This window comes from Oncorhynchus mykiss, chromosome 10, assembly GCF_013265735.2.
Source record: "Oncorhynchus mykiss isolate Arlee chromosome 10, USDA_OmykA_1.1, whole genome shotgun sequence".
In the NCBI taxonomy this organism is placed as follows: Eukaryota; Metazoa; Chordata; class Actinopteri; order Salmoniformes; family Salmonidae; genus Oncorhynchus; species Oncorhynchus mykiss.
Window position 1 is genome coordinate 45,741,566 of NC_048574.1, and position 10,724 is coordinate 45,752,289.

Sequence of the window (10,724 nt, forward strand, 5' to 3'; positions counted from 1 at the left end):
GATGCAGTGATGAAGCCCACCATAGACTAATCTTATCACTGCGATTAGTGAAGATTTGAGTGCAAAGTTTGTAGTTCCATCTTTTGGGTATGGTATGAAAATATATCACACAATGTAATCTCTCTCCTTTATAATCTTCTTTCATTTGTTTGTGTTAATTTTTGATGAATCTGGTAGCAATAAAGTGTTTTATGTGGTCATGTAAGTATTTTGTACCTAAAATAATCATTATTTAAAAAAATTAAACTACACAGTGAATGAAAAAATATTTATTGGAAATATATTATCTCTGACAATCATTAGACATTCTGTTTTCCGGAGGGAAAGAAGCATGTTGCTCTATAGCAGGGCTCTCCAACCTTGTTCCTGGAGAACTACTGTCCTGTTAAAATCTCCAACCCTAACCTAGCACACCTGATTTTAATATTTAGCTGGTTGACCAACTGAATTAGGCTAGTTACAACTTGGACTGGTGCGAAAACCTACAGGACTGTAGCTCTCCGTTCTGTATAGCCATAGGCAGGACGAGTATGCAAATGTTTCAACTGGCTTAAGAGGAGAGGAAACCCCAGCAGGTAACATTGTCGTGTTACAATGTCGGGTGTATTCATTAGTCAGATTCCATTTTCAAAATGTTTGGTTTCGCAACAGAAACCGTTTTCTCCAAACTGAGTACGTATTGCAACAGAAATAATATTTCATTATTGGACAAATTCAGGTAGGTCCTATCCCCCGTTTTTGTTCTGTTTGGTTTTCCATTGCACAACATAATGAATACACAACAGGTGTTAATGTGTCACAAGAAATGTTGAAATTCTCTCACCTCCATGGAATACTTTTACATCTCACCTATTTTCCTTGGTCTCATAGCAACCTCCTCAGTTTTGAAAATCAGTTATTAGCTTTTATACTTTGAATTACATTACATTTGTCCGGGCTCAGTAAAGCATTTTATTTCAAATTAATTTGGCTTGAATCTTAACTCGACAAGGCATGTCGTTATTTCATTGATAAAATGACACTCAAAATACACATACACAGTAGCAGGGTTACAAACCTCGACTCACCGGTGCCCCCCCACTGACTCTGTACTGGTACGCCCCTGTATATAGTCTCGCTATTGTTTTATTGCTTCTCTTTTTTTACATTTATTTGTATCTTCTTTTTTTTTCCCCCTTTAAGCTGCATTGTTGGGGTCCGTAAGTAAGCATTTCACTGTAAGGTCTACTGTTGTATTCGGCGCATGTGACTAATACAATTTTGATTTGATTTGAAACGAGAGAAACCAGTTAATCAAATTTCAGACAAACAATTGTGGAGAATCGCGTAACAGTGATCTACTACTGGACACACTTCATGATGCGTCTGTCTACTCTTCGTCTGACTCCTCTAGCAGAGCCTTTTTGGAGCTGGATGTCTTTCTCATCATGATCTCTATGTCACTTCCTCTTCCTGAACATCGTTGTACACAGCTGTTAGGACCAGAGAAGAAGAAGCCATGGATTAGCATTGGCTCATGCAGGCAGTGAATTTACCCAAGCAATGGCAATGGAATGACTTTATTTGATGAAGTTAAACTGACCTATTAAAGAGGCGATATGACAAAGGTATATTGATTAAAAGGAAGATGCTCACCACCAGCCCATCCAGTAGTTGATGCCAACGATCAGCAGGGCCACAGCTAGATGCCAGCAGAAACACATGGTGATGAACATGGTGTTATCGTGTGCCTGCAGATCCCACTGTACTCCGTTTAATGGGTACAGCACGAATCCAATCTGAAAGAGTACCCACTTTGCTCAGTTCCTCTGTGTGAGCGTGATGGGATTGACTCGTTTGAAAATGACAGTGGTTCATTTGGTGGTGGTTACTGTTCTACCTGAAAGAACCAGGAGCCTTGCAGGATGGTCATGCTGGTCCTGAGCAGTTCCAGTACGATGTTATCTCGCATGAACACCTCCAACAGGGTGATGGCCGCCCCACCAAACACCGGCACAAACAGCATGGAGTGGATGTGGGTATCCAGAGGAGGGCGCATGTGCACATGGAAGTAAAACAGGAGCCCTGGAGGGGAATGGAACATCCTGGAATATTGATACAATATGCAGATAACATCTAATCTGTCTAGTGGTCAAAGAGCATATGAAAACAGACAATTATACTGATGGTAGGAATACCTGCTAATTCAAATCTGCCTCTAGTCTGGTAAGGGATATGTAACAAATAACATTCAAACTCTTGACACTGTACCTTCAATAAAAAAAGCCAGGGAGAGAGCAAGGCGGTCAAGACCAAGTGGGACTGGAAGCGGTGACATAGTGAGGACTTTAACAACTCCAGCGATACTGAAGAAGAGGTACATAGTGCTGTGCTGCCAGTTCATCAGCTTCACCCAGGACTGGGTCTCTCTGTTGTACAGGTGGGCATGGGGCCCATCAGGCACAAACTGCTCTGCCATGATGCCTACAGAGTGACAGGACAACATCAGGGTCAAACAGCAAGCCTCTTGCAGATCATTCAGAGGTTGAGAGATTCCATAGTGTAAGATCTTAAAGAGAGAGCAGTCCAAATAAGTGCACGAGGGAAGACACTCACCCACAAAGGCAAAGAAAATCATAAGTGTCCCCTCGATTAAGTCTATTCTGTTAAAGAACAGGGGCAGTTTTTGTCTTGCTTTAGGCTGATGCCTCCTCCAGCAGTGTCGGAGAGGGTACATCACTGACCAACACAGGCCTAACAGCAGAAAGCAGCTGCCAGGAAGGGCATGTCCCTTGAAGTTGGCCATCATCCAGTCAACCCTGACAAATGAGAAATGTGAATTATGCATTAAATGTGAAATAAATTATAGGAAAGTTGTTTTGTGCTAAAAGTAATTACCATGGCAAATAACTGTTTGAGTAACTTTACTGTTTACATGAAACTTTAATAAAAATGTGCAAAAAGGTGTGTGTGAACTTGTCAATCATTGGCTTATTGGTGAAATCAGCAATCAGACAATATCTTCTTTAAGTCACACAATATCAAAATGTCAAACCAGACAGTGGTTACTTCTCTTTATCTAGTTCCGGTCTGACTCAGACCAAGCCTGCAAGCACACTCTCACAACAGCCAGGGCTTAACCACAAAGACTAATATAGATGGCTTGTGCAACGTATAGTGGCAGAGTTTTACACACATAGCAACAGTATCTGATAATAAGGCCTGCAGCAAAACCTATGAATCTTAAAGGTCCCCTTAAACAAAAATGGATAGGGTCTTTGGAACCCACCCCCTACAAATAAAAATGGAAATTATTTTAAAATAGGCCCATTCAGTCGTTAGTAATCCAGATTGTAGTATTTGTTCATCTTGTGAGGTCAATTTAGAACAGGCATTGTGTACAGGTAATTCCTTCCATGCATCCAGGACAAGGCTGGATTACCGCATTTGGGGCCCTGTGGCAAATTTCCTGCAATTCTACACATTTTGCCATTGCTTATGACGTGTTCAAGACGAATAGTTTGAGAAATGGGATCTATCTCCTGGAGGGCTGGATTATCAAATGGGCACACAGGGCACATGTCCTTTTTTTAAAGAGGGGGTTGTGGGCCCCCAGGAGGTCATGGGCCCCGGAGCACTTGCTCTGCATGTCCTTTCGGTAATCTGACCCTCCACAATCTTGTGGATACAAGATACAAGTTCAAACCATTTGTCTTGCAAATGGAAAAGGCCTATTAATTTGTGCAGCCCCATAGGAGAGAAGGGTAGAAAGAAGCCTGAGGTGAATCGTAAAGGATAACAAGGCAAGACAATTCTGTAGTTTGCACACCAGTTTGTCGTTTCCAGCCATGTCAGATAATTGACGTTAAAAATATGTCATAAAATATTTTGTTTGTGAGATATTGACAGCGAGTTCCTAAAAAGGCACCTGGTATTATTGTGAATGTACCTTACTAAAAATGGTGTGTTGACTATGCGCTGAGAGGCAGGCTACATTTTGCTATGTTGTCTTTACTTGAAAAGCAAGAGTTAGAAAACCGGCCGTGTGAGTGATGTAGGTGATATCATTGTCCTTTAAGTCATGCTCGCAGTGAATATCGGTTTGTTATTTGTTTATTAGACTTTACACGAGGCTAAAGTGCCATCCTTTTTATTTGTTGGTAGTTACTTTCGCTGTAATGTAATGTAATGTATAGTATACCTTTGGTTGGTTAAAGCTTACCGTTGTTTCGACAGAGGACATATGAATAAGGTGTGTGTGTGTGTGTTGACTTTAATATGCACTCCAGGATCTTAAGCACAACAAAGTTGTAACATATAGTGCAAATTGGATTCATAACATATGAATTGCAAAAAATATTTATAATAATAATAATAATTTGCCGGCCGTGACATATTTTACGAAATGGATGATGTAATACACAAATTGAGGAAGTAGTACACAAAAAGGGGGCCCACTTTTGGCTCGTGAGCACCACTTTCAAAATTACTGGCTGATATAATCAAACGTTTGAGAGTGCATATTTAACATGGAAGAGGAGTGGTCGGTATTTCTACTTGGATTACTATTTGTCAGACAAGGTTTTCTCGACTGGTCGACCTCGCATTCGACATTGCGTAGAATATAGTATTTTTTCTGTCAATTTGTATTTTCTCATTAGAGTGAAAAACTAGGAAGCATTGATTTGAAGTTTAAATGGAGCAATTTCTCCTCTTCTGTCCAGTCCTATAAATGTAGCCTTCAGACCTGTTGACATTTGGACCATTGTCGGGACAACGCCATATACTTTGGACCCTTTACTCATCAATCATGAGAGAACAATGGTTTTACTCTGCTATTCATAAGTTACACAACAACCACAAACACACAGAGACAATTTGAAATGTTCAGACCTTGTTCGTTGTCACGGCGCAGTTGGCCGACCTCTCCCTCTCAAATCAGTGAATCCTGTTAGTTGAGATGAATATTGAACTAACAGTGGCCCTAGTACCTGTGTCCACACACACACCTGCTCATCTACCTGTAGTGTAAGCATCACGTGACACCGCCCTTGCTTGCTTTGCATGACTTGACTGCGACCAAGGAGCACAGCACCCAGGGTACTATTTACAAATGGACAACACATGATATGCTTATGTTGACTATCTGTTTGTTTAATTCATATATTTTTCTTTGATCGCCTGTAATGCATCAATGGAATGATGTGAGGCACCTGCAGTGTAGGCCTACTTCAATAACACAACACTAGTTTTATATGCAAACAGTTTGATCCTCAATATAATATAGCTATTTTGTGTTAAAGTTGTCAATTTCAAAATAACCAAAATTGGGCTATTATTGGCACTAATGATGTTGAAACCCTGAAAAGGTTCACAGCACTCTTAGATGTTAGACATTTTACAGTAAAGTATTGCTGAGGTTTTTAGACGGATTTAGGTGCAATTTAAGTTAATGTGTAATCTCTAATTGTCAGGGCAGTGTGCTGAAAGGGAGAGGCTAGTATGTAAGCTAGGTTTGTAGGCCTCGAATGAACTTTGCTCCCATCGTAAAGAACGTTCTATTTCAGTCAATCAGATCAATCCAGATAAATCATTCAAGCACATACATATACACCTTTTTAAAATACAAAAAATCATCACACTGATTAGGCCTACCAAAACCAAAATGTTCAAGGGTTCTTCAACTGTGTTAGCATTATTTGTCCTGAGAACTGTCAATTACTTATTGCTAATAATGACACAAAACGTAGAGTTATTGTATTTAATAAAGTGAATTTGTGGGGATTAGAGTATGGCACAGAAGAATTTCTTCTCCCGAAAAGGGTTCTCAGAGGATGACACTGGTATCACCAGAGGGTCCTCCTTGGCATGAGCCTCACAGAAGGCCATCAGATCAGCTGCTGCTTTGGACACCTGCACATAGAACACATGATTAACAAGGACAACGCTATCAGATTGGAGAGTGGGAGCCAATGTGCTCTATTTACAATGTAAATTGACAATGGACAGCTTGTTTGGTACCTAAAGAGATCAAAAATAAAACAGAAAATGATCTTGTGCCTAATAACCATTGTGCCTTAAACCATTCCTTGCTCACCATCATTCTTTCGATGTTAACTTCCAGTTTCAGCTGTTCCACTGTCTTGCGGATATCTGTAATCTTAGCCATGTTATTGGACATCCTGCTTCCTCTCACTGTACCTCAGCCTGGTACAACAGTTTGTAGATCATGTATTATGTTAATGCTTTAAAGAAGAATGATCAGAATTTTTAAAAAAAATTATCAGTTATACAGGTATTGCCATATACCATGGATCAGACGTAAATGCCAAAGCACGAGATGGAACCATGCCAATGTATAATGGTTTCATTTGCTTGTTATTGCTGCTGCCTGGTCCTAAGCTGGAAGTGTCACAGTGAGGGCCTCAGAGGGAAGAGGTGCAGGGAGAGGCATGCATAGGCAGCGGCATTATGATTCCCTGATAAAATAAAGGTGAAATAAACTAAAAAATAAATTACCCAGGGTGTTTCTGCTAGCACATCACCTGTTTCCCTGTTGCGTATCTGTTAATAAAATGTGCTGAACACTTGTTATTACCTTGTCATGATAGTCTTACTGTATTTGTGATGATTCAAATTAGTAGCATTAGTTCTCTTACAAATTGCATGTGAATAAAGCAAATAACAGAGGAAATTCCGCAATCACCTCTCTCATCCCTCCATAACCAATTATGTAGCTGGTCATCATGTGGCACAGTGTGGCTCTCAATGACAATTGCCCACTCGGCCCCTTCAGAGGGCAGTTTCTTTTCGTTAATTTGTCCTCAATTTCATAGACAACTGATGAACACTAGCTTTGTTTTTTACATGAACATTTACATAACATGTAGGCCTACTACACTTTAATGAACTGTACAACAACACTGTACAACAACACATATCTCAAACTTTATAGTTTGTTGTCTACATCAGAACACAGACAAATATACACTGAACAAAAACATACAGTGCCTTCGGAAAGTATTCAGTATTTCAGTTGTATATTTGTAATACATTTGCAAAAATGTCTTAAAACCTGTTTTTGCTTTGTCATAATGGGGTATTTTGTGTTGACTGAAAAGAAAAACAATTATTTCATCCATTTTAGAATAAGGCTGTAATGTAACAAAATTTGGAAAAAGTCAAGGGGTCTGAATGCTTTCCGAATGCACTGTAAACACAACACGCAACAAAATGTCTAAGATTTTCCTGAGTTTACAGTCCACATAAGGAAATCAATCAATTGAAAAAAATAAATTAGACTCTAATCTAGGGATTTCCAATGACTGGGAATACAGATATGCAACTGTTGGTCACAGATACCTTAAAAAAAGGTAAGAGCGTGGATCAGAAAACCAGACAGTATTGTGTGACCACCATTTGTCTCATGCAGCTCGACACATCTCCTTCACATAGAGTTGATCAGGCTGTTGGTTGTGGTGGCCTGTGGAATGTTGTCCCACTCCTTTTCAATTGCTGTGTGAAGTTTCTGGATATTGGCGGGAACTGGAACAAGCTGTCGTACAGGTTGATCCAGAGCATCCCAAACATGCTCAATGGGTGACATGTCTGGTAATTATGCAGGCTATGGAAGAACTGGGACATTTTCAGCTTCCAGGAATTGTGTACAGATCCTTGCCACATGGGGCCGGGCATTATCATGCTGAAACATGAGGTGATGGCGTCGGATGAATGGCACGACAATGGGCCTCAGGATCTCGTCACGTTATCTCTGTGCGTTCACACTGCTATCGATAAAATGCAATTGCATTCAATGTCCATAGGTGCCAAGGCCTGCCCATACCATAACCCCACCGCCACCATGGGGCACTCTGTTCACAACGTTGACATCAGAAAACCGCTCTCCCACACGATGCCATTCACACTGTTTGCCATCCGCCCAGTACATTTGAAACCGTAATTCATCTGTGAAGAGCATACTTCTCCAGCATGCCAGTGGCCATCGAAGGTGAGCATTTGCCCACTGAAGTTGGTTACAACACCGAACTGCAGTCGGTTCAAGTCCCTGGTGAGGATGACGAGCACCCAGATGAGCTTCCCGGAGACAGATTGTGCAGAAATGTGGAGGTCCTGGGCTGACGTGGTTACACGTAGTCTGCGGTTGTGAGGCCAGTTGGACGCACTGCCAAATTCTCTGAAACAACGTTGGAGGTGGCTGATGGTAGATAAATTAACATTAAATTCTCTACCAACAGTTCTGGTAGACATTCCTGCAGTCAGCATGCCAATTGCACGCTCCCTCCAAATTTGAGACATCTGTGGCACTGTGTTGTGTGACAAAACGGCACATTTTAGAATGGCCTTTTATTGTCCCCAGCACAAGGTGCACCTGTGTAATGACCATGCTGTCTAATCAGCTTCTTGATATGCCAGTCAGGTGGATGGATTATCTTGGCAAAGGAGAAATGCTCACTAATAGGGATGTAAACAAATGTGTGCCAAACGTTTTTGAAATAAGCGTTTTTGACTATGGAAAATGTCTGGGGTCTTTTATTTCAGCTCATGAAACATGGGACCAATACTTTACATGTTGAGTTTATATTTTTGTTCAGTGTATATCAATATTCTATTTACAACAACATCAACTGTCACTATGGACCAGAACACAATCAATCTAATTTAAGGATTCTAATTAGCCACTTACCGCAAAAACAAGACAGACAGGTTGGTAGGTCCAGGACTCCCGAGTTGAGGTGGAATGGTTGAACAAGGCAATCTCTCTACAAACAATTTGAGAGTTCCAAATGGAGAGAGATTAGTGAGTATGATGGGGAGGAGGGCTTGAATAGGTTCCCTCCTCTCATACAGTAATTACCTCTCGTTCTTCCCCCATGTTGGGCTCAATGCAACGAAAGCAGACGACATAGGGTGTGACCTTCCTCTCTTGACAGTGCCTATCATTTGATTGTCATCAATCAGACTTGTCATTTTAGCTGTTTACTTTAGAGGAGACTCGTACAATTTTGTTGTAAAAGGTTGTCATTTCATCCCCTAATCATTTTTTCAGGCAAATTTGGGTTATGCTTATTGGGTCTGATTATTTATTATAAACAAAAAATAATCTGTGTTGCTCTTACATTTTCTGTTTAAGACTGTATTTATTTTGTATTGTTGTATTACTGTACTACAGTTCTGTGGAAAAAGTAAGTGATTTGCATGTAACCAAGAGCCTTAGGCAGGAGAGGTGTCATGAGAGATAAGCCTAGTGGTTGTTTTCCACATGCTACCCACAACAAATATTTACCTGAAAGATTACAAGGGGGAGGCTTCGTACCACCGTTGTTGTGCTACACTGTGGCATACTTAAATACTTGTGTAGTACGGAGTGTTATAGTGTCTAATACCATATATTGTGTGATTAGGGATCCTGATGGTCTAAAATGGAGTGTGATGTGGAGTCTCTGAAGAGGAAGTTACATTTAGCTTCCAGTAACTCTAAGTACTGTCTGGATTTTCAGTATCTCTAGCAGGGCTTGCAGGGTTGCCAGGCTACAGCAGGGGCTGCAGTGCCTGCCTCATAGTTTAATGCCAAGTGCATCATTAGCAGGTGTTTCCCTGCGTTGATTGGTCGTCTCACTGCAAGTAGAGTGCTTCCAACCAGCACAGCCAGGTAAAGTCCTTCAACACTTACGCTTTCTCTGCTGCAGGTTGATGTTTATTGTAATTAATCTTGCCCTGGAGGCAGAACTGAGCAGTTTCCACTAGATGGGCCAGCTGCAAAGTCAAAATTGGCATTTCCTGAAAACAAAAAATGAGCTTTTTGGTCTTAAATTTGAACCCATAACAGTCTAACCTATTAGCCCGTACAAACGCATTGGATAACAGATTCCCTACATGGATCAACAGATAGTCCGCCCAGAAAATCTAAAGGAAGTTTGTTCTGAAGTGTCTGTCATATATCTGTGAGATATAAGAGAGGTTCATATAATCTCCATATATACTGTACTTCCATTCATTTTTTCAACTGGTACCAGGGGACCTTCGGACTAGACTTGTGAGACCTGTGGGAGTCTTAGAGCAAAGCAACATACATGTACATTACCGTTAAAAAGTTTGGGGTCACTTAGAAATGTCCTTATTTTTGAAAGGAAAGTACATTTTTTGTCCATTAAAATAACATCAAATTGATCAGAAATACAGTGTCAACATTGTTAATGTTGTAAATATTGTAGCTGGAAACGGCAGATTTTTTAAATGGAATATCTACATAGGCCCATTATCAGCAACCATCACTCCTGTGTTCCAATGGCATGTTGTGTTAGCTAATCCAAGTGTATCCTTTTAAAAGGCTAATTGATCATTAGAAAACCCTTTTGCAATTATGTTAGCACAGCTGAAAACTTGTGTGCTGTTTAAAGAAGCAATAAAACTGTCCTTCTTTAGACTAGTTGAGTATCTGGAGCATCAGCATTTGTGGGTTCGATTACAGGCTCAAAATGGCCAGAAACAAAGACCTTTCTTCAGAAACTCATCAGTCTATTCTTGTTCTGAGAAATGAAGGCTATTTCATGCGAGAAATTGCCAAGAAACTGAAGATCTCATACAATGCTGTGTACTACTCCCTTCACAGAACAGCGCATACTGTCTCTAACCAGAATAGAAAGAGGAGTGGGAGGCCCCAATGCACAACTGAGCAAGAGGACAAGTACATTAGTCTCTAGTTTGAGAAACAGACGCCTCACAAG

General features: G+C 40.6%; 2 protein-coding genes across 3 annotated transcripts; both read right to left on the reverse strand.

Annotated features, from left to right (window-relative positions):
• Positions 1-254: 254 nt before the first annotated feature.
• On the reverse strand, positions 255-5,022 carry LOC110534044 (transmembrane protein 45B). The gene is made up of 6 exons (XM_021618684.2): positions 4,873-5,022; positions 2,596-2,798; positions 2,251-2,463; positions 1,880-2,064; positions 1,636-1,778; positions 255-1,472 (listed from the first exon to the last, which is right to left on the reverse strand). Exons 2-6 carry the CDS (start codon positions 2,786-2,788, stop codon positions 1,370-1,372), a joined length of 837 nt encoding a protein of 278 aa, XP_021474359.1. The 5' UTR covers positions 2,789-2,798; positions 4,873-5,022; the 3' UTR covers positions 255-1,369.
• A 502-nt stretch (positions 5,023-5,524) lies between these two features.
• Positions 5,525-9,840, reverse strand: LOC110534046 (guanine nucleotide-binding protein G(I)/G(S)/G(O) subunit gamma-8). 2 transcript variants are annotated; one of them, XM_021618688.2, is made up of 3 exons: positions 8,684-9,840; positions 6,077-6,224; positions 5,736-5,892 (listed from the first exon to the last, which is right to left on the reverse strand). In XM_021618688.2, the coding sequence occupies exons 2-3, from the start codon at positions 6,158-6,160 to the stop codon at positions 5,764-5,766; spliced, it is 213 nt and encodes a 70-aa protein (XP_021474363.1). In that variant the 5' UTR covers positions 6,161-6,224; positions 8,684-9,840; the 3' UTR covers positions 5,736-5,763. The 2 variants fall into 2 exon arrangements, with proteins under 2 accessions (XP_036790475.1, XP_021474363.1); XM_036934580.1 differs by lacking the exon at positions 8,684-9,840 and having other exon boundaries at positions 5,525-5,892; positions 6,077-6,994.
• Between the last annotated feature and the right edge of the window lie 884 nt (positions 9,841-10,724).

Bases quoted from the DNA above. Each gene is read 5' to 3' on its own strand.
- LOC110534044 (XM_021618684.2), bottom strand. From the start codon at position 2,788: ATGATGGCCAACTTCAAGGGACATGCCCTTCCTGGCAGCTGCTTTCTG. The intron at 1,779-1,879 runs GTAGAACAGTAA...GTACTCTTTCAG, and splicing joins AAGGCTCCTGGTTCTTTCAG to ATTGGATTCGTGCTGTACCC. The intron at 1,473-1,635 runs GTGAGCATCTTC...TGGTCCTAACAG, and splicing joins AACTACTGGATGGGCTGGTG to CTGTGTACAACGATGTTCAG.
- LOC110534046 (XM_036934580.1), bottom strand. From the start codon at position 6,160: ATGTCCAATAACATGGCTAAGATTACAGATATCCGCAAGACAGTGGAA. The intron at 5,893-6,076 runs GTGAGCAAGGAA...TTCTATGTGCAG, and splicing joins TTAACATCGAAAGAATGATG to GTGTCCAAAGCAGCAGCTGA.